The following is a 23,635-nucleotide window of genomic DNA, read 5'->3' as shown; positions in this document are numbered from 1 at the left end:
CTTCACAAGGGCAAAGTCCAAATCAGCGGACCAGAACCAGTAAGGTGACCAGTCGTCAGGCCAACTCAACAAACAGTCAACAATTAAAATAAAAACAATTAAAAACCATATATATATAAAAGACAATAAAATTAATGTTTTAAGTCTTGTTGCAGTATAAATGTCTGAAGTGTTATTTTATGTTGATCTATTGATTTAGAAAATATGTACTAATTTTTAATCATATTTCCATTAAAACAGTTATTTTGTAATATTATGTTATATCATAATTTAATATGTCTAGAAAATTCTCTTCTGTAAAGCGCCCCAATCCGGCCTTGAGCAAAAAGCTTTCATTTCATTGGATATCGTAGCTGTCATTTAAAAATCACTATCGTTGTTTGGTCGAATCAGGTGTAGGCGGGGTTTGTATCCAGGAAATGAGAAACGTGATTCCCGCAGCGCGGCCTCATATTTTTGCTTGTCATTTATACATTTTTGTGTGCATTAGTTATTTTTAATTTTTAGCAGAATGGCAGATGACGAGAAGTATGATGGCATGTTGCTCGTTATGGCGCAACAACACGAAGGAGGCGTACAAGAGGTAGGTTAGCGTGGTGCTAAATTAATGCTAATGTAGCTGAGCACAGCTCATCAAACAGCTAATGTACTACTACAAATAAATTAAGCACTTACACATACTCTAATGTTTAAACGTTATAGTTAGTCACATAAACAGTAGACGTTATAGTTAGGAAGTAAGTGTTACTCCACAACACACGTGACTCAGCTCTGTTAGCACAGTAAAAATAAAAGTAGAAAAATACATTTTCTACTTTTTAGTGGACCTACTTCTTAGTAGTTCTTACTGGAAGTGGAAGCAAAAAGTTACACTGGTGCGAGGAATAGACAAAAATTAACGTTTTAAGTCTTGTTGCAGTATAAATGTCTGAAGTGTTATTTTATGTTGATCTATTGATTTAGAAAATATGTACTAATTTTTAATCATATTTCCATTAAAACAGTTATTTTTGTAATATTATGTTATTATATCAAAGGATCCTCTGTTCAACCCTGAGTCTGACCGTCACAGTTTATCTCTATTATATTTGTAAACTGTTAACTGAGCTAATGGCTCACTCGTATTGTGTTCACAACACAAAAAAATGCACAAAAATAAACACAAAATCCCAACATGATCATCTTTATCAAAACAGCAAATCACAGAATTAATAGTCAGTTTATTGCTGTATTATATATTTATAAACTATTAATGTACCTAATGGATCACCTGTATTGCATTCACAACACAACACAAATGCACAGAAACTAATTAAATAAATAAAAAATACTGACTTTGACCTGCTTACTAGTGATGCTCAAATGAAGCAATAAGGCAGTATTGAACCACTTTGCCAATTGTATTGAGCAGCTTTAAATATCTGGGGGTCTACATCAGTAGTGACCTCACTTGGACACTCAACACCACAGGTGGTAAAGAAGGCTCAGCAGCGGCTGTACTTCCTGAGGAGGCTGAGGAAATTTGGCATGTCACCCAAGATTCTCAGCAACTTCTACAGCTGCATCATTGAGTCCATTCTCACCACCTCGATTACTACGTGGTATGGCAGCTCAACGGTGAATGACCGCAAACGCCTGCAGAGAGTAGTGAAGACCGCATCAAAGATCACGAGGACGCCACTACCATCTCTGCAGAGCATCTACCATCGGAGAGTCCACAATAGAGCTGCCGCCATTATAAAAGACCCTACACATCCCCAATACGTCTGAGATCACTGGCTTCATTCCTGGCTCCGCTGTCCCTGCTTCCGCGGCGCCAAATTCCTGCAGCCCTTGCACCTTTCCGAGTAGCTGTCGGACTTTTCTGTGCAGCGTGCTGACCTGTGGCCTGTACAGGGTCTGCCAGCGCTCTGTCCTCGCTCCGTGCCTGGTGCCCAGCGAGAGCTCCACAGAGAGCCGGAGAAGGTGAGCCTTCGAGCCGTGAACCCAGGAGACAACAAAGGGGAGGAGGGGACAGAGTGGCTGGAGGATGTCCACATTGCTGGAGTCAGAGTACAAAGTCCAAGAGAGTATTTGAATGATGAAGCCAAAAGTCCAGCGTTTGTCCCTGGAGGTCAGACGCAGCCCAGCCACCCCAGCTTCCACTACACCATGACATGTGATGACTGGGAGGACGGCATTGAAGATGTGGACTCGCTGATCACTAAGAAGCTGCTACAGCTCTATTCTGAATACCAGATTGAAGAGCTGGCCAGGTGCACCTCAGACTCTGTGTTTCTGAAGAAGAGCAAGGCAATCAATCATCTTATCAATTCACTTGCAGAAGAGCACCAGATGGATGAGCAAGAGGCCGAGTGTCGATTGGTGCGGGGCATCATCCGCATCAGTACGCGGAAAAGTACCAAGAAGAGGACGTTGGCAGACAGCGGTAACGAGACCATGAGGGCCAGCGAGTCTTTTCCAGTCAGCAACAACAGTAAGTCTGAACTACCTGCTTTCCCCCATCTTCTGAAAAATTTGTATCACTTTGCAGAAAATTATGTATCTGTTGCCACATGTACTTTTTTCACGAGGGTAAATTCACCTCAGATCACCAGATTAAAAAAAAGAAGTGCCTACTGACTTTCTACAATTTGCTTCATACTTTCACAAGATAATGATATTATTTGTGCACACACACACACACACCACACACACACATATATATATATAATATATATAATATATATATAAAATGGGACCTCCACGCTTAGTGTATCTGGATCTGCTCACCTAACACATCATCTCTACGCTCTCGATCTTCCCATATCCTCTGTAGTTACGGACGCACGTCATGTCTCTTTCACAAATCCCCTTAATTGCCCACATTTTGCAGTTAATTAGAACCGCCTATCTGTGATATACCGCCAATTTCCGCCTGATGGTGATTTTGCCTTGCGAGTATGAATCCATCCAGCTTCCATGTCTGACATTCAGTGAATTCTCACTGAGCAATGCTTTTTATCGTCCATATTACATCAAGGTAGGTCATTGAGAATTATCTGAAGATGTTTTCTAGGGCAAAAACATCCACACATTCCAAATCTGCCATCACATTTGCGCCTGTTGTGATAGATAAATTTTATTGACGGCTCATAACATAATCGGAAAAATTAAAAGTTACATCCATTTTCAATACATGACAGTCAGCCATTTCATAATTATTATGACTTAAAAAAGATCAGGTTTAACCTAAATAAGGGCTCACTGTGTCTGTTATAGCTGCTAATTCAAAATGCTTTGAAAGCTTTCTCTTGGAAGCGAATACGCTGCCTCAGTATACTGCTGCACACTTTCACGAGGCTCGCTCACGACTCCACCACAGTGAGAATAAGTTTGAGCTTATATGGAGGAGCAAATGCGCTGGATCTATCAGACAGAACAAATTCAAGCATTTTTGTAAAATGCACACCATGAAACAAACAAAACAATGTAAAATGAAATGATAGATATGTTTCTGTCATTATATGATACATATCAGCATATTGCACAGGCCTAAAGTGAAAATACGAAGCATTTTGGAAACTGTTGAGTTCTGGTGATTTAACACGGACTGACCTTGTGAACTGGGTACACATTAGTTTGTTCATTAAAGGTGAGCGCCTTGTATGGCAGCACCCTGACATCGGGGTGAATGTGAGGCATGATTGTAAAGCGCTTTGAGCGTCTGATGCAGATGGAAAATCGCTATATAAATGCAGTCCATTTAAAGGTGCCTTCTTTCATATGTTGTGCCTACAAATCATTAGAATTGTAACGTTCTGTCGACAAGTCTTGTTTTCTTTTTCTGTTTCAAGATGACCACAAATCAAATCCAAACATCCAGATATCAGTAGAAAGCCCATCTGACAAATTTGCCAGGGAAATGTGGAAGAATAATGGAGGTAAGAAATACACATCCTGTTCCATTCATCAGCCACTCTAACTGAAAATGAAATATCAAATCCTACTGATACTCACTGAGTAATACAGGTGTTTGGTGAAGCCGATATCTTTGCAGGAGAATGAAGGGCCACGTTTTTAATATCCTGGGGCTACGGCTCTTACTGTATAGTTGTAAGACTTGGACACTAACCAGTGACCTAATGACTAGATGTCTTTGGAACTCGGTGTCTTTGGAGGATCCTTGGAATGACTTTGTGTCAAATGGAGGGTTACTGAGGGTGATTCAGATATGGAGTATCACTTGGTTGGTCAGGGAACATCAGCTATGACATGTTGACCATGTGGTTGTGTGTCTCTGAACATAATCTGGCACACAGGTACCTCAGTGTTGAGGACCCCACCTACTGGAGAAGGCCGAAGGTGGCAGCTGGCTGTGTCAGATAGATGGCTACTTTCAAGAGGTGGGGATGGACCTGTTGCCTGCCTGGGTGGTTGATATGCAGGATCTGAGGGGGTTCTGTGGTGATGGTCTTCACTTGACTGACCGATAGTGAACTCTGCAGGTATTGACTCACTGACCAGGTTTTCCTAAAACAGGTTATCGAAGTCAAATGCTGCAGACATTCAGGTTTGAGGGTATTTTGTATAATCATAGATCATGATATTATTATTTTAGTCATTGCAGGCTGTGGACATCACCAGACAGTGGCCTTCTTACCTGGTGATGTGGTGTCAAGCTTCTACTGCATCTGTCTTCAGTTCAGGCCTTTTTTGGTGTGATTTTCACTGAACACTTTAAATGTTTCAGTGGATTAAGGTTAAGCTGGGTTTACACTGTGCGAGTTTTTGGCCCTTTTTGGAGCCTGATTTTCACTCGTGCTAGAATTTTTGGATCGTGCCGAGTTTCATCTTAATCGCACATCCTGCATCGTGTAGTAGTACATGAAGTACGAGTCTGACGTTTAACCTCTCACCACCACATCCCTGATCGGCAGTCGTATGGTCGGATGAAAATCAAACCTGTTTGATATTCTGGTTGGCCATCGTGAGCGTATCACGCTGTTGAAGCAGCGCTACAAGCGTCCAACTGGAGAGAGCATAAACAGTGACCATGCTTTGGGAGAGCAGCTTCTGTTCTGTTTCTCCCTTATTCTTCAACTCATGTAAAGACGTGTATTGTTTTTTTGTTGTTGTTGTTAAAAATTTGATGTCTCCCATCGAGAGTTATTGTAAATAAAGTTTGGGAAAAAAAGCTTCTGTTTACGTTTTGCTTCCAGAAACACGAGTCTGATGTGTGGTTTTGAACGTACAATGTGAGCAGTCAGATCTGCATCAGAGCATCGGGCCGATTAGTGTGAGAACATAAATCGTGCGCTCTGAACTTTACACCATGCAGTTTTGTCGTACAGTTTGAATTGGAGCCGATTGAAAATATCGTACAGTGTCTGCCCAGCTTTAGATAATTGACTTGATGTTGCAGAAATATCCCACTCTGAAGTCCAATCTAAAATGTTTAGAGTTGCCGTCAGAGTGTCCAGGGTTTCTCGTACGTGGCGTAGTGGTGTGATCCACAGCACCAAAGCCTTAGGCCACGGACCTGAAGTGTACTCTATATAATGAGAGATTGAAAGTCAGGAAGTCATTGTGACGCTGAAGCATATGTACCAACACAGCTTGACAGTAGTAGCTGCCAGTTTTCCCTAATAAGTGGCATCAGAAGATAATTTTCAGAGAAACACCAGGATACCTTAGTCATTATCCAACTTACCTATGTGCCAAAGCGTCTTCATTCCCTCGTGTCCTGTTGCCTAGTAACTCTATGATGTTGATCCATCTAATCTGGAAGAAGCTCCAAGTTATGAGAACACGTAAGGGCCCTGTCCCACTGGCGTTTAGGAGGATTTGCGTATGGATTGCGCACAAAATTGGCCCATATTCACCAAACATCTGCAATATCCGTGTAACATGCCTATATGAGTCGACCGTCATCCGAACATGTCCGTGATCATCCGCAGAGGCACGCATGTCCGCAGCGGACCGGGGACAGTGTGGTAAAACAGATATATATCGTGCCTATCATGTCCACATCACAAACTAAAAATATGTTGTAGCAAATGCATACAAACTGGCCACGAATAAGCTTTTTTATTACATCTGATTGTGGACATCTGTGAATGCATAACAAACATGTCACGTAAACCCAAAGTGTGGCAGAAAGCGACATACCTGCCAGTCAGTGCCGGTCCGGCTGTGTAAATCCACAAAGACGTAGCTGCTGCAATCCAGGACTTTTATTTAACACCAACAAAAGGAAGTGTTGCTGTTTAGCCACGGCTCACACTGGAGTCTGTTTTCTGTGACACTCTCAAAAAAGAAAAAAAAAAAACACCATCTCACACCCCAAGCGGCTTCCCATCTCCGGCTCCCCAAACTCATGAACAGTTAACCCTCGCATGACAAAATGAACATTAACTCTGTGATCAACTTGTCCGAGTCCAGCAAATGCTCCAGAGGCTGTATTGTTGGTGTGAATAGTGATGCCGACGGCCCGAGTGCGCTTCTTTATGACCGCAATGCAGATGCCGTGCACACGCAACACGTGCGTGATGCATTCGTAATACACCCGTAATACTGCTGTGATAATCTCAATGTGTCGGATCAGTTTCCTCACTACATGTGTTATATAACCGTGGTTGTTCATCATATATTCGCTATATATTATTAATATATCTGTAATTCATAGTGGGACATTTGTCATTTTTGGCCATTTTTGTTGCGGACAACAACGAACGCCCGCAATTTGTATACTCAATTCATGCGCAATTAATCCTCTCCCCAGTGGGACAGGGCCCTAAATGCCACAAATACACTTCTAATTGTTCCTCATCAGTTGACCAGATTGTTAAATAATTGATGATTTATAAATCAAAGCGTCATATGTAAATTTGGAAGGATTTCTAGGTGCAGTGAAAACATTGTGGATCTAGCAAGCAACATGAATGTTTTATGTTTTTGGTTTTTTTTCCCCAGTTTAAACAGATAAAGTTCAGATTAATTAACCTGTTGATACATATATACTTTTTTTCTGTCCGGTTTGGTTTTTCAGGTCATAGCTCTCGTTCTCCAACGGCGAACTCGCCCTCTCACTCAAAGTCGAATTCTTCAGGTGTCCCGCTGTTTCACTCTGATGTGACAACGTGATTGGTGCTCCTCGCTGGTAATCTGTGGTCTAATCTTACACGTGGTGTCCTGAAGGTCACAAACACTGAAAGCTTGCTGCCATCGTCAGCTTCTTTGTAGCAAACACAGCTGTGCTGTGGGAAAAAAAACAAAAAAAAGTCACATTGTCTGAAGGAATCATTGAACTCAGGACTGTGTGTACAGATATTTATAGTTGATAAATATTTAGTTGATAATTGAAGGATGGCCTGATTGAGGAGTTCACCCTGCAGGCAGGATTCACCATCTTCTTACCTGATTAAGGGCCCCTTCACACATAGTGTAAATTTGGTTGAATTGTGCATGAAGCAGGAATCGTATGCAAAACGTGTAAAATCGTAGCTGCCTTGTACACCCTTGCCTTGTGCGACAATATTTGCGCACACCAGCAGCTGTAAGACAGGGTGTGTGCTGTGAAAGCCCATCGAACCCTCTCGCGGCAGGTGTCGGCCAAATTCCAGCTGACACATGCGAACATCTAACACCGCTCACATGGCACTTAGAAAATGTGTGGCCAGTCGTACTATCATCATGAAAACAGTCAGCAGGCAATCACTGTCGAGCTGGATGTGAAGTCTAAGTGCCCCCAAGAGTGTGGAGTTGCAAAAAGCAACACACTTGTGGTACATGTCGCACACGTGTGCGTGTGTCGCACCCCACTTCCCCAACACATCTGGCGTGCCGTGGGGGGGGGCACACATGCATAAAATGCTTATATGTATGTACAGATCTGATCAGATGGCGTCCGGACAGCAAGGTCTGATCACACACAGCACGGGGAGGGGCGTGTCAGCTGATCACAGCACACTGACAGCTGGATGACAGCTCAGTGCTCACATTACAAACACAGACACCACCGCCAGGACAGTTATGTAAATAATTACAACAATACCTACATACGCAATTACATAACAAATAACGAAAATGGATGATCACATAACAGGGTGGGCGTGTCTGCTCACAGCCACGGCTGTAAAGATCTCTGCTCCTGGATGTCCCACATGTTCCGGAGTGCACGTTCCGTGTTTTGAAGGACATGAACTCACAACATTCCTCCGTGAGGAGCGTGTCTCTCCCTGCTGGCCTCACATGGAAATACATAAAACATCTTTTGCCTTGCGCCGGGCTGCAGCAGCTGGACACAGCATACCCTCTTTCATGTCTTTGTTGATTTCAGGCATTTTTCCGCACTACTTACAGGCCAGCGATGGTAGGGCAGTGGTAATGTTTCCATCTGGTAATCAGAGCTTATGGGTTTTGAATCCCGTGTGTGACTTTTTTTTAACCAGGGTTATTAACCGCGGGGTTCTGTATTGCGTCCCCCTTTTATGTATTATTATATGAACCCAGTGATATTCACTAATTATACAGCTGGTTTTTTATTTTATTGTACTCCACATCAGCAGTGTGATGTGGTGCAGCTGCTCACACTGTGTTCCTGCTTGAAAGATAGTGTTGCATGCACGAACCGTCGCACCGGGATTGTGCACGCCTGCCCGACGGCGCAATGTTTTTGTGGTTCACTCATAAGAGCTTTTTTGCTGTGACACACCCTGAGTTGTACTTAGTCGTACTGTGTGTGAAGGGGCCCAAACTCGACATCATCCATGAAGGAAAAGTGACGCTGGGGTTTTCTTCTTCTTCTTCTTTTTTGTCACATAATTGGTATTATCCCCCCCCACACACACACACTGTTGTGTGACGTGTTGAGCCAGACTCCCTCCAATATTCTGTCCATTTTAAGTTTGTTTTATTTTTGTGCAAATGACGGCGTCTCATAAAACGTCACTCTGTTAAAATTTGAAATCATTGTTTGCAGTGTGGGCAGCATGGTGGCTTAGTGGTTAGCACTGTTGCCTCACAGTGAGAAGGTCATGGGTTCAATTCCCACCTGTGGTCTTTCTGTGTGGAGTTTGCATGTTCTCCCATGTTTGCGTGGGTTTCCTCCGGGTGCTCCGGTTTCCTCCCGCGTCCACAGACATGTAGGTTAGGTGGATTGGAATCTTTAAATTGTCCGTAGGTGTGCATGTGGGTGTGACTGTTTGTTTGTCTGCTTGTGGCCCTGCGACAGACTGGCGTCCTGTCCTGGGTATACCCCGCCTCACGCTCTATGACTGCTGGGATAGGCTCCAACCCCCTGCGACCCTTAATTGGACTAAGCGGTTGAAGATTTGTGTGTGTGTGTTCGCAGTGTTGCTATTCGGCGACCATCACATCCATGAAATTTCACACTAATTTATATAAAACATCAGTTTATAAGTTGGTAGTGTTTTCTGTGTAAACTCAAATGTGCACTGATCTCATTCGGAGACAGTGATTCAACACAAACACATATCTGTACACTTTCACTGTCAGGTCCATGTTTTGGAAGAAAAAGGTAAATTAACCAGTTCCAGTTATGGTTCGCTGTTTCTTCTTTTTGCCTCAGAAACAGACAGCAGACTCGGGGGGTGTGGCCACACCTCTTGCATTGAGGGTCTGGCCACGCCTCCACAGCATGAAACTAGAGTGACACACAGTCTATGGAAATGAGATCTATGTTTTATAAAGATGTTGTATGTTTTATAACTAACTTATGATTCTTCTGCAAGAGATCGTTCTTTCTTGTAGTCGACGTTTCATGGTGTCACGATAATCATTTCAAAAACGATATGTGACAATGCAATACAGGACACAAGATATGATCATCGCAGTACCTGACGTGTTGTTCCACCCCTGTTAAATATGCTGTAGGTTTTGCACATACATCCTTCATGTGTTTGCTCTTTAAAAATAGATTGGGGGGAGTGTGTTTCTTTTTCTTTTTTTAGGTTATATTCAGTGCTTTTGGCTCGTTGAATTTGTATTATGTATTGTATATTTACTGTTAGTAATTCAAGGGTAATGTTAAAAGTTGGGGATTGATCATTTGACATGTTCGAGTACGACTACAGTTGGAAATTCTGATCTCATTAATTGGAGTTTAATGCGTTTTTGTAAGTAGTAGATTCCAAGAGGAATAAAAATATGGTTTTAATAACAGAGGGTTTTGTTTTAATTGTGTTTTTCAGAAGCTGATTGTCAGTGTGTGACATCATTGATGGGCTGTATCTACAGTATCACTCAAATGTCAAATAATCACAGTTGTATCTCTCTCAAGCACGCATGTGTCTAAGTTGATGAAAAGAGTATTTCCTCTTTTTGGCCTTTTTAAACTCATAATGAAAATACATCTCTACAACATAAAATTCACCTAAAACTAGCAAAGCCGAAATGGGTGACTCACATAACATCTTTGGATAAGATGAATACATGAACATGTCCAAGTCACTGAATATGTCTGTCTTCTTTTACATCCATCATAAGAAATACAATATTACAGTGCTAAATTTTAAATGTGTTTGAAGCAGGCAGTTGGCAAAAATTCAGCAACTTTGCAAGTGAACGTGCACAAAGCTGAATAGTGAGGGAGCCACCAACACACTCGGACAACTGAAGGACTTTTGAGGCTGTCAGTGGAGAGCTGTTTGTCAGACCTCACAAACCTGGATGTGACCCTATTTTCTTGAATGCAATTCTTCTCTGTTGTATTTCACCATGAAGCGAAAGGTAGATTCAGTAGATTCTCACAAATCCAACAAGACCAAGCATTCATGATATGCCCACTCTTAAGGCTATGAAATTGGGCTATTAGTAAAAAAAGTAGAAAAGGGGGTGTCTCACAATAATAGTAGCATCTGCTGTCTGATGCTACAAACTCAAAACTATTATGTTCAAACTGCTTTTTTAGCAATCCTGTGAATCACTAAACTAGTATTTAGTTATAACCACAGTTTTTCTGATTTTCTTCCACATCTGCGAGCATTAATTTTGTTGGTTTGGAACCAAGGATTTTGCTGGTTTACTAGTGTGCTTGGGGTCATTGTCTTGTTGAAACACCCATTTCAAGGGCATGACCTCTTCAGCATAAGGCAAACATGACCTCTTCAAGTATTTTGACATATCCAAACTGATCCATGACACCTGGTATGTGATATATAGGCCCAACACCATAGTAGGAGAAAACATGCCCATATCATGATGCTTGCACCACATGCTTCACTGTCTTCACTGTGAACTGTGGCTTGAATTCAGAGTTTGGGGGTCGTCTCACAAACTGTCTGCGGCCCTTGGACCCAAAAAGAACAATTTTACTCTCATCAGTCCACAAAATATTCCTCCATTTCTCTTTAGGCCAGTTGATGTGTTCTTTGGCAAATTGTAACCTCTTCTGCACATGTCTTTTATTTAACAGACGGACTTTGCGGGGGATTCTTTCAAATAAATTAGCTTCACACAGGCGTCTTCTAACACAGCACTTACAGGTAACTCCAGACTGTCTTGATCATCCTGGAGCTGATCAATGGGTGAGCCTTTGCCATTCTGGTTATTCTTCTATCCATTTTCATGGTTGTTTTCAGTTTTCTTCCACGCGTCTCTGTTTTTTTTTTTTTTTTGTCCATTTTAAAGCATTGGAGATCATTGTAGATGAACAGCCTATAATTTTTTGCACCTGCGTATAAGTTTTCCCCTCTCCAATCAACTTTTTAATCAAACTACGCTGTTCTTCTGAACAATGTCTTGAACGTCCCATTTTCCTCAGGCTTTCAAAGAGGAAAAGCATGTTCAACAGGTGCTGGCTTCATCCTTAAATAGGGGACACCTGATTCACACCTGTTGTTCCACAAAATTGACAAACTCACTGACTGAATGCCACACTACTATTATTGTGAACACCCCCTTTTCTACTTTTTTTTTTTACTAATAGCCCAATTTCATAGCCTTAAGAGTGTGATATCATGAATGCTTGGTCTTGTTGGATTTGTGAGAATCTACTGAATCTACTGGTACCTTGTTTCCCATGTAACAATAAGAAATATACTCAAAACCTGGATAATCTTTTTAGTCACATAGCACTACTATGATTCTGAACACTACTGTAAGACCCGTCCAAACCCAGTTAACATCAATGGAACAGAGGTGGACATTGTGGACTACTACAAGTACCTGGGTGTCCACACAGACAACAAACTGGACTGGACTGTACGACTGTACTTCCTCAGGAGGCTCAGATCTGTCAGTGTCTGCAGAAATATCAGTGGTCTCCAGCATCATCTTCTATGCTGTAGTGTGCTGGGGCAGCAGGCTGAAGGCAGCTGACATGAACAGACTCAACAAGCTCATCAGGAGAGCTGACTGTCCTGGGGGTGGAGCTGGAGTCCGTGGTGAAGGTGTCAGAGGAGGATGCTGAGGAAACTGCTCACTCAGCACCTCCCACCCCCTGCATGCGGCACTGACGTCCTGTCAGAGCACCTTCAGCCACAGACTGAGACCGCTGAGGTGCAGCACAGAATCAGACTGTATAACTCCTCCCCCTTCTGCAGGATGAATACATGTAGCGGCTGCACTCTGCATTGTGTTGTTATGACTCTGCCCATTCGCTCCCCTCGGGACCCGAACTCACGATCTCCTGCATGGGAGTCGGACTCTCTAACCAGAAGGCTAAAACCCAGGGCTCTGGCCTTGTGACCAGAGAATCCTTTTGAGCAGTTGCGAGTGAGGTTTTACTAACTACATCTGCACAGTGACACCTGCTGGCCTCCTTTACATACATAATGAACAGAGTTATTCAGAGTTATGTGCAATATTGTCAAACATCTTGTAGAAATGCCTTCATTTGGCATGAACTTGTACTTATGGTAAAAATAAATAAATAAAAGTGTTCACTGTTTATTTATCCAGAATGAAGTTATTTTGCCAGAGTACAGAAACAGTAAAGTTTATCTTATCTTCTATCAATATGGTATAAGAGAGATCTGTTTATTCATCCATCCATTTTCTATACCCGCTTACTCCAGTCACAGGGTGCTGGAGCCTATCCCAGTGGTCACAGGGTGTGATGTAGGGTACACCCTGGACAGGATGCCAGTCTATCTCAGGGCTAGAGAGATATATATTTATATAGACAGAGAGATGTAGTATTGATGTATATTTGTTGAACTCCTGGCATTGTTAATTTCTGGAGAGACTGCATTACGCCTTCAGAGTTGTCATGGGTGTCTTGTTGGCTTCCCTCACTTGTGTCTTCCTTGCTCGGGCACTTAGTTTTTGAGAAGACCCTACTCTTTATAGATTCACCACAAAGTGCTCTGGTCATTTCCCAGTTTTGCCACATTGAACTAGCATGAATCTGAGCCTTGATATGGCACAAGTATTACACCGGATGGTCTTCCTGACGCAGCTCCAGATGTACATGGAGAATGGAAATGGATGGCCTTGAACTGGGGACAGTCTAGAAATGAAGTCCAATACGTATTCTCTGTCCGTCTACTGACCTGTCTCAATAAAACCAGCTGTAGACGTGATGATTTAAGTAGTTTAATACTATCGGGGCAAATCTTTATACACACCAATTCCATTATTTTGACTTTGATATTTTAATTTAATTTAAATCATGTTGAGATTTAATTTCATTGTGAGTTTTAAGGTCATCATTTTATTATAAAGAAGCCTGAATTCCTTTGTCATTAAAAAGTTAAATTGTGTAGAAGTTGACCCCCCCCAAATACCAGAACAGTAAGTGGGAAGTCGTGTCGTTTCTTGTCACTGACTATGGACGGAGCTGCCGGGAAATGTCCATCATTAACCTGAAATGTCAAGTCACTTCTCTGACATGAGTCATAAAGTGAAAGCACGTTGTTTGTTTTCAGGTTGTGATGGGACGTTTGCCAGAGTTTATTCTGCTCCTTATCAGCTCGTGGTTGCCGTTGGTAACGTTGGTGAGTCCAGTGGCTCTCTGATGGCTCTTCCACTGAGGTTATGCTTTTGGCTTTGTTTGTTTGTTTGCAGAGTATCTCAGAAACATAAATAGGAATTAACCTGAATGGCATTTATTCGAGAGGTCGGCCCATGGCGGTGCATATGGTTAGCATGCTTACCTCTCAGTAGAAAACTCAAATGGGTTTTTCCCAAATGCCGCCATCTTGGCAGTGCCTGACTACCTGACCGCACTAGTCAACCTATAAATGGGTAAAGAGGTTGAGCAAAACTGGCATGAACTAGGCGGGACAAAAGAAGCCCAAACACGCCCCATTCTGAAGTTACCAAACAGGCTAAAGCCACCAAATTTGTGCAAGTGTCAAGGTGGCTAAAGTCTAACCTAGGTTCGTTAGCTAGGGTGGGATTTTTTAAAACTGTGTTGTCTCATATGCTACATATTACCTCAATATAACCAAGGTACCTGTTAATTAGTACTAACATAAAAATAAATAATACAAAAATTTCATTCAACAGAAATACCGGAGCACTGTCTTCTTCAGTGGCCTGTTAGTACAATTAACCATACAGCAAACCACATTATCTCAGGTATTTATAAGAACAAACACAGTCGAGTTCTCAACAGCTAGCTAGTGTCCTCCACTAGCAGGACTTTGGACATTAGCTGTCACTCAAAATGACAATGCTCCTAAATATTCATAAGCCTGTGGTTTAAAATAACTTTAACTGATGGTTTATTTGAATCAAAAAGTTCACCTGCGCCCCTACAGTTGTCATGAACTAGCTGTTGAGACCAAAGCATGTTGTTTGTTTGAACTGGGTGGGAAACATATTTCCCTCTTATTATTTTTGTTGTTTTTTTGTTGTTGTTGTTTTTTACCCCATAACTACATAAGTTATATATATATAACTTTGATGAAATCCCTGTGATCAAACAAATAATGTGGATTTTTAAATTCTGACCCCTGTGTAATCCCTCAGTGACCCCTGTCTGGTTGTAGCTGCCACCCTGGATGGCCACCATACATTTTGTGTAGGGCATCATACACTGAGGCTGAAGTGTTAACCTGAAGTGGTACCAACAACTGCTTGGCTCAGGGACTTTTGGGGCCTTTGGTCAGTCGATTCTATTTTGATGCAAATTATTTTCTTAGAATCTCATTAATTTCAACATTAGGACATGAGCAGTACAGCGCCCCCTGCCTGCACTACAGCTCAGTTACAGACCGATCAGAGTGTCTGTGGGGTCGTGGCAGAGGTACGAGTGCTGTGTAGTTTCTCCACTCTGCCTTCTTGATATTTGTGCTCCACTTTTAGTGTTTTTGTACAAACTAAGTAATGAAGTCCTTTTTGTAAGTCTTGAAAAGCACATTTCGTATATACACACACACACACACTGAAGTGTGCTGGGAACTTGGTGTAACTGTGGTGGTTCATTTAAATTATTGGGAAACTGGTTGTTCTGGTTGGAACCAAAGAGTCTAAAATACAACGCGTGTGTGTGTGTGTGTGTGTGTGTGTGTGTGTGTGTGTGTGTGTGTGTGTGTGTGTGTGTGTGTGTGTGTGTGTGTGTGTGTGTGTGTCATAGCACAACTGTCGAGACCGCAGCCTTGTTGAACCATACAAGCTAAAGCAATAATAATATTTGACCATTTTATTTTCTGCAAAAGTGTTTTTAAACAATAAATTTGAGGCTTGGGATTTTCACTAAATGGAATGTGTTGTATTTTTTTGTCTGTTTTATGTCTTTGTCACTCTTATTTCCTTTATTCCTGAGTGTCTGCGTGCTGCTGCAAAAACAATAAAGTCAATAAAGTGAAACCACAGCAGGAGGCGTTTGTTGTTCGACACATTTTAGCCGCGTGAGGGAGTCAAAGTTCACCGTACTGAGTGACAGTGGAAGGCTCGGTGCTTTTTGCTTTTCAAAGCGCACATTACTACAATTAAAATATCTGAAGGCGTTTGCACAAAATTAATTTTGATGTATTATGGGGCTGTAAATTTAACTTGGAGCTTTGAGCTTGATTGTTGACTGATCCTAACCAAAATCAAACCACCTGTTCTCATCCAGAGCCTCAATGCACCTGCCAGCGTTGATCAACACCAGCTCAGCCATTGTGTATTTAATTTGATGTTGACCTCGTAGGGCCTGGGGTACACATGGGGACCTGTGACCAGGCCATTTGCTTCCCTGCCTGTATCACAGTTTTAATTGCAGCACCTTTTCCACACATTCCACAAGCATTCTTGACATTTGTATTCACACAGAAATCATTGCAACAATCATACAATGCCTTTTCTGTCTGTTACCCCCTGTTTAAAAAAAATAAAATAAAAATAAAGGGGCAGCAAATCAAGTCAGCTTTGTGTTGCCAGATACACCTGATGATGACTGTCTTAACTGAGAGTGACATAAACTCAGAACACGGCGCCATTTTGGTTCCAACTGCACTGAACTACTAAATGAACCTTTCATGGTTTCAACATTTTTTTAATCATTTAACCACATACAGCAACACATCCAGGTACAGGTGCTATGGAAGTAAATATAAAAATAGTTAAGCTATCAAATTTACATAAATGTGCAATTTATGATTTATTTAATTATTTAAAGCCTGATTTATGCAGCTGCTGCTCTGTAACTCTGTGTCATGCAGTGACGTGTGTGACAGTTTTAAAGTTCTCAGTCTCTGGATCATGCTTTATTAATTTGACCTTCAACAGGCTTTTCTTTGTACAATCATCGCCTCTAAATCAAAGAGGCGACTAAAGTTGCAACTTTTCTGGTCCATTTTTAATCAGTTTGCACACTGTAAAGACTGTTATGATAGGAGAAGAAGGAGTGAAAGCAGCAAAGTGTCAAATCACAGCCTTTTGTGTTTGATTTAACAGGTGCACGTCAGGCTGCGGGTTCCAGTCAGAACACAGCATGAAAAAAATAAACAGTCGGGCTTTTAATCACGGAAATGACTCTGGTCCCACATAATTGGGGTTTTAATGGTAATACATTGCAGTCAGATGGGACATTTTATCCGATGTGAGCGAAAACCGTTATTCAAAATCCGTTAAATATAGTGTTTATTACACGGAAAACAATACAAAAAAAAACATTGGGACTTTTTTGTCCGGTGACTGTGAATATCTGGTTTATACGATGACGGTTTAGGTGAGTTTTACTGTACATGGGACTGAACATTAAATGTACCTCTCAAAGCTTTGATGATGAAGTCACTTCCATCCCACACAGCTGACTTTATTTCCCAAATGTGTCTTCGGTTTGGATCTGAAGGGAATCTGTACATCTTGAAGCCCTTGTTGTGTCTATTTGTGCCTCCAAATGCACATCAACCCGCCATTTTCAGTGAATAAATAACTAAAATAGCTGGATTTACATGCAGACAGATTAACAGCCAACACTATTTTGGAACCAAGATGGCACCAAGAGTCACATGACCCATCAGACTGGGTTTCGCTTCAGATTAGTTTTAAAACCTACTGGGGGAAAAAACTTTGTTGGCCTCTCCAATTCTATTTTTACACACAAAATAAAATTCAAAACCGGCCCAATCTGGCAACACTGACTGGAGCAATATAAACAAAGAGAGGGTTTAAACAACAACTACAAAAAATTGGATTACATAAACTACAATGTGAAGGCTTTAGTGCCATCTGGTGGTGAGGTTGCAGAATGCATTCTGTCAGGGGTCAATCTAAGATCATCATCGATTGGTATAAATAGGAATCAACAAAAAAGGTAAGAATGTTACATTTTATTCAGAACGCCCCTAAATCCTGCACACTGCAGCTGTAAGGTGTCTTTATATTTACATTCAACTCCAAACCAGAAAAAGTTGGGACAGTATGGAAAGTACATGTAGGCAGGCATTTGAGCAGGTTTTTGTGTAATTGTAGACAAAGCTAACCCCTCGTCCACGTCGTGTCACCTGGGTGTCGGATCAAGCAGAGGATTGGCTGTGGGGGTGGAATACGGTGGGGACCTTATGTGCCCCGTGGCCGCTGTGGTAACCATGAAGACCCAACAGGAACCCTGAAGACGAGATGGCTGAAGGGACTCTGGTGAAACAAAGTCCTCAACAGCACATCAGGGGGAGGAGGTGATGGCTGAGAAGGCAGATGAAGGTCACAGCAGGTCCTTAGGCCCCAGTCATCTGGGATTTCCCAGCCACCGGACCAGACTAAGGATCTGTGAAGGACGGTGTGTCTGCGTGGAACTCCATCCCCACATTAAACAAACCCACATACAGGTGTCTCTAGATCAACCCTGGATGGAGATTTTCTCTGTGTCCACCATCCCGTCCTGGAATCGATCAAGAGATGATCTTCCTGGCTGCTGAGGGGTTGCCACGACGATGAATGAGTATGACTGCAAAGTGATGAAAGTTGTTCTTGAATTCAGTGTCCAGTTCAGATTATTTATAGACACAAAATCACAACACAAAGGCACTTCACAAGGGCAAAGTCCAAATCAGCGGACCAGAACCAGTAAGGTGACCAGTCGTCAGGCCAACTCAACAAACAGTCAACAATTAAAATAAAAACAATTAAAAACCATATATATATAAAAGACAATAAAAATTAATGTTTTAAGTCTTGTTGCAGTATAAATGTCTGAAGTGTTATTTTATGTTGATCTATTGATTTAGAAAATATGTACTAATTTTTAATCATATTTCCATTAAAACAGTTATTTTTGTAATATTATGTTATATCATAAATTTTAATATGTCTAGAAAATTCTCTTCTGTAAAGCGCCCCAATCCGGCCTTGAGCAAAAAGCTTTCATTTCATTGGATATCGTAGCTGTCATTTAAAAATCACTATCGTTGTTTGGTCGAATCAGGTGTAGGCGGGGTTTGTATCCAGGAAATGAGAAACGTGATTCCCGCAGCGCGGCCTCATATTTTTGCTTGTCATTTATACATTTTTGTGTGCATTAGTTATTTTTAATTTTTAGCAGAATGGCAGATGATGACGAGAAGTATGATGGCATGTTGCTCGTTATGGCGCAACAACACGAAGGAGGCGTACAAGAGGTAGGTTAGCGTGGTGCTAAATTAATGCTAATGTAGCTGAGCACAGCTCATCAAACAGCTAATGTACTACTACAAATAAATTAAGCACTTACACATACTCTAATGTTTAAACGTTATAGTTAGTCACATAAACAGTAGACGTTATAGTTAGGAAGTAAGTGTTATAAACTCCACAACACACGTGACTCAGCTCTGTTAGCACAGTAAAAATAAAAGTAGAAAAAATACATTTTCTACTTTTTAGTGGACCTACTTCTTAGTAGTTCTTACTGGAAGTGGAAGCAAAAAGTTACACTGGTGCGAGGAATAGACAAAAATTAACGTTTTAAGTCTTGTTGCAGTATAAATGTCTGAAGTGTTATTTTATGTTGATCTATTGATTTAGAAAATATGTACTAATTTTTAATCATATTTCCATTAAAACAGTTATTTTTGTAATATTATGTTATTATATCAAAGGATCCTCTGTTCAACCCTGAGTCTGACCGTCACAGTTTATCTCTATTATATTTGTAAACTGTTAACTGAGCTAATGGCTCACTCGTATTGTGTTCACAAACACAAAAAAAATGCACAAAAAATAAACACAAAATCCCAAACATGATCATCTTTATCAAAAACAGCAAATCACAGAATTAATAGTCAGTTTATTGCTGTATTATATATTTATAAACTATTAATGTACCTAATGGATCACCTGTATTGCATTCACAAACACAACACAAATGCACAGAAACTAATTAAATAAATAAAAATACTGACTTTGACCTGCTTACTAGTGATGCTCAAATGAAGCAATAAGGCAGTATTGAACCACTTTGCCAATTGTATTGAGCAGCTTTAAATATCTGGGGGTCTACATCAGTAGTGACCTCACTTGGACACTCAACACCACAGGTGGTAAAGAAGGCTCAGCAGCGGCTGTACTTCCTGAGGAGGCTGAGGAAATTTGGCATGTCACCCAAGATTCTCAGCAACTTCTACAGCTGCATCATTGAGTCCATTCTCACCACCTCGATTACTACGTGGTATGGCAGCTCAACGGTGAATGACCGCAAACGCCTGCAGAGAGTAGTGAAGACCGCATCAAAGATCACGAGGACGCCACTACCATCTCTGCAGAGCATCTACCATCGGAGAGTCCACAATAGAGCTGCCGCCATTATAAAAGACCCTACACATCCCCAATACGGACTGTTCACACTGCTGCCTTCAGGACGGAGGTTCAGGAGTTTGAAATGCAAAACCACCTGCTTCAAAACTCTTTCTACCCCACTGCCATCAGACTGCTGAATGCTGCTAAGGACTGAGCAGACCCCCTGGGGTCACTTCACACTATTACTGCACCTTACTGTTACTTTACTGTTAACTGTTAATACTTGAATCTTGCTATTTGCACATTATTTCATTTCACTTCATACTGTAACTGCACCTTTATTGTTACTTTACTTTTTAATGCTTTTTTTTTTTTTTTAATTTTAATGCTTTTTTTTTAATGCCTATTTTGACTATTATTATAGACACCCGGTGAGAGCAGCAAAGAAGAGAATTTCATTGCACAGGGAAATACATTTCTTACTGTACATATGACAATAAACCTTTTGAACCTTGAACCACAGGTTCATTCATTCAAAGTTTCATTTCAGTGACATCTAGTGGTGAAATACTAGACAACACTGTCAAAATACGAGGTCTGTCCATAAAGTATCGTACGTTTTTATTTTTTTCAAAAACTATATGGATTTCATTCATATGTTTTTACGTCAGACATGCTTGAACCCTCGTGCGCATGCGTGAGTTTTTCCACGCCTGTCGGTGACGTCATTCGCCTGTGAGCACGCCTTGTGGAAGGAGTGGTCCCGCCCCCTCGTCGGATTTTCATTGTCTGGAAATGGCGGAATGAAAAGGACTTTTTTTCCATCAGAATTTTTTCAGAAGCTGTTAGAGACTGGCACCTGGAAACCATTCGAAAAATTTATCTGGCTTTCAGTGAAAATTTTACGGGCTTCACAGAGAATAAGGACTTTAACTACAGGTTTAAGGACCCCTTTAAGGATGGTCGGTGCGCCGCGCTGCGAGCTGCGACGATGCGACACAAACCACTGGATCATTTCTAAGCTGATGGCTCTGTGGATACGAGACCGTCGTGTGCTCTTTCTCTGGTTATCACAAGACCTGAACCTCAGCCTTTTTCCGGCAGATTTCACTTTTAACAAGAGATTTTGTCATGGAAAGCCGCGCGGAGGCTTCGCGCGTCACGACCGATTCGCTGATGAAGCGAGACAAAGGAACACCTCCGTTTCGGAGTGTTAGAGGACAAGTTGGGACATGTCCAGCTCTCCACAAGTTCTTTTATACTCACTCGACTGGTAAGCACTGAAAGCCGAGATAGGCATGTCCCAACTTGTCCTCTAACACTCCGAAACGGAGGTGTTCCTTTGTCTCGCTTCATCAGCGAATCGGTCGTGACGCGCGAAGCCTCCGCGCGGCTTTCCATGACAAAATCTCTTGTTAAAAGTGAAATCTGCCGGAAAATGGCTGAGGTTCAGGTCTTGTGATAACCAGAGAAAGAGCACACGACGGTCTCGTATCCACAGAGCCATCAGCTTAGAAATGATCCAGTGGTTTGTGTCGCATCGTCGCAGCTCGCAGCGCGGCGCACCGACCATCCTTAAAGGGGTCCTTAAACCTGTAGTTAAAGTCCTTATTCTCTGTGAAGCCCGTAAAATTTTCACTGAAAGCCAGATAAATTTTTCGAATGGTTTCCAGGTGCCAGTCTCTAACAGCTTCTGAAAAAATTCTGATGGAAAAAAAAGTCCTTTTCATTCCACCATTTCCAGACAATGAAAATCCGACGAGGGGGCGGGACCACTCCTTCCACAAGGCGTGCTCACAGGCGAATGACGTCACCGACAGGCGTGGAAAAACTCACGCATGCGCACGAGGGTTCAAGCATGTCTGACGTAAAAACATATGAATGAAATCCATATAGTTTTTGAAAAAAGTAAAAACGTACGATACTTTATGGACAGACCTCGTATTTTAAGCTGATTCAGTATATGTGCAGGGAAGGTGGTCTGTGCTTGTGTAACTCAGGACAGTCATGAATTTTTGGGATGGGAATTCAGAGATTGTTATTTAGGACACAAAATACGTAGGTGCAGGGAAAGTGGGTTGTGCTTGTGTAACAGACTGTCATGAAATTTGGGGATGGGAATTCAGAGGTTTTTATTGAGGAATAAGAGTTTTTCCACTGTTTGTGGACTCAGGCGATTTCTTTTTTTTTTTTTTTTTTTTTTTTTTTTTTTTGCTGACAACTTCTCCAGCTTTTGAAAAAACACAAGAGATCACAGGAATTATACATCGGATGCCACGATTGAAGTTCAGAGATGCATGACTGATCCCCCTTGCAAAGATCGGACGATCCTCTGGTGTACTGGAATGACCACAGAAATGTTTACCCACATTTATGCTTGTTGGCTAAACAATATTTATGCGGCCTTTATAACCACACATGCAACTGTACCTAACTTACAAACTGCTACATTACTACCTTTTAAGTTGCTTGTTTAGTAATAAAGTACTCACCTTATTAGGACTGATCAGCTCAAAGTGTTCCCACATTTGAGAACTGCTTCTCTTCCTGGTTGGCTCCATGTTGATCCAAAAGCAGTGATGATGATAGCAACAAACCCGCATGTTGTTTGTTGTGACGGGTGCCTTTAAGGTGTGTTTTGGTGCGCAGAAGCTTCCTGAAGCAAGTCTCGCGTCAACGAATTATCTCGCGATATGAAGCAATTCATTCAGGACTGAAGCAGTCACTGCTTCATACGTTCTCGCTTACGTCATTTGCTCTGCGGCAAAGCAAGCTTTAAAGCAGTGGATCAAAGAGAACGCAACTTCGAGTTTGAAGCAAGGATCGGAGCTTTGGTGTCAGACTGACATCACTACTGCTTACATACCCTTTTTGTCCACAGTGTAACTCATTTTGGCTCCTTAAGCCTTTGTGTTGCTTCAAAAACACTGTCTTCTTGCCAGCGTAGGCAGTTTGTTTTTATTGTATTGATTGTACAGTTGGTGATTTCTTATAAATCATCGTGAAATGAGAGTAATTATGACATGATTACATTAGTTCTATAAAATGGCTGAATAAAACATTGTAAAGCAAGTGTTGTAAATCAGTTTCCAAAATACTAATAATGTGCCAGTTTACCTCCTTCCTGTGACACATATTCTCTCTAGCTGCCAACCTTATGTTTTCCCATTATAAACAGTCTGTAAACAAACAAGTCTGCAATTACCAAACATTTATAGATGGTTAAAATAAGGGGTACACAGTGAGTACATGACAATTTAAATGTAAGTTTATACCAGAGCTTCTTAGTTTTCACCAGTTTTACACGTGCTAATTTGGCTAAAACTGGTTTTAGAGAGGTTTTTGTGGGCTTAAATGGTGAGTTTTAAACAAGCTGAAACCCAAAGCTGAAGTGCAATTATAAATAAAGTACACATGCACAAGATGAGAGTAGATGCCACCTGCTATGATTCCTGCAGTTTAAAAAATTATCTAAATCAGCAATGCAAAAGTAAAAACAGTCCTTTCAAAAGAACTTAATGGAACTTTGTTGCTATAAATGAGTATG

At 41.4% G+C, this 23,635-nt stretch overlaps 1 protein-coding gene, 1 long non-coding RNA gene and 1 pseudogene across 6 annotated transcripts in view; 2 read left to right on the top strand and 1 right to left on the bottom strand.

Moving 5' to 3' along the window:
- Positions 1 to 445: 445 nt before the first annotated feature.
- Positions 446 to 23,635, top strand: part of nudc (nudC nuclear distribution protein) — a 28,092-nt gene continuing 4,902 nt past the window's right edge. The window contains exons 1-3 of one of the 5 annotated variants that reach the window (XM_034160783.1): positions 446 to 483; positions 15,434 to 15,445; positions 18,897 to 18,992. In XM_034160783.1, the coding sequence (XP_034016674.1) occupies positions 18,918 to 18,992 (75 nt within the window). In that variant the 5' untranslated portion in view covers positions 446 to 483; positions 15,434 to 15,445; positions 18,897 to 18,917. Of the gene's footprint in view, positions 484 to 15,431; positions 15,456 to 18,891; positions 18,993 to 23,635 lie in introns of those variants that run through there. The other 4 variants (XM_034160780.1, XM_034160778.1, XM_034160781.1 and 1 more) reach the window with 4 other exon arrangements.
- LOC117501534 lies at positions 512 to 7,243 on the top strand (annotated as a pseudogene).
- Positions 16,897 to 23,562, bottom strand: LOC117501823. The gene is made up of 3 exons (XR_004558096.1): positions 22,815 to 23,562; positions 19,049 to 19,058; positions 16,897 to 16,908 (listed from the first exon to the last, which is right to left on the bottom strand). It is a non-coding gene; the product is annotated as an uncharacterized LOC117501823 (long non-coding RNA).

This window comes from Thalassophryne amazonica, chromosome 20 (assembly GCF_902500255.1).
Source record: "Thalassophryne amazonica chromosome 20, fThaAma1.1, whole genome shotgun sequence".
NCBI classification, from domain to species: Eukaryota; Metazoa; Chordata; class Actinopteri; order Batrachoidiformes; family Batrachoididae; genus Thalassophryne; species Thalassophryne amazonica.
The sequence above is the reverse complement of the archived record's forward strand: the minus strand, read 5'-3'. Positions and strand labels throughout refer to the sequence as shown.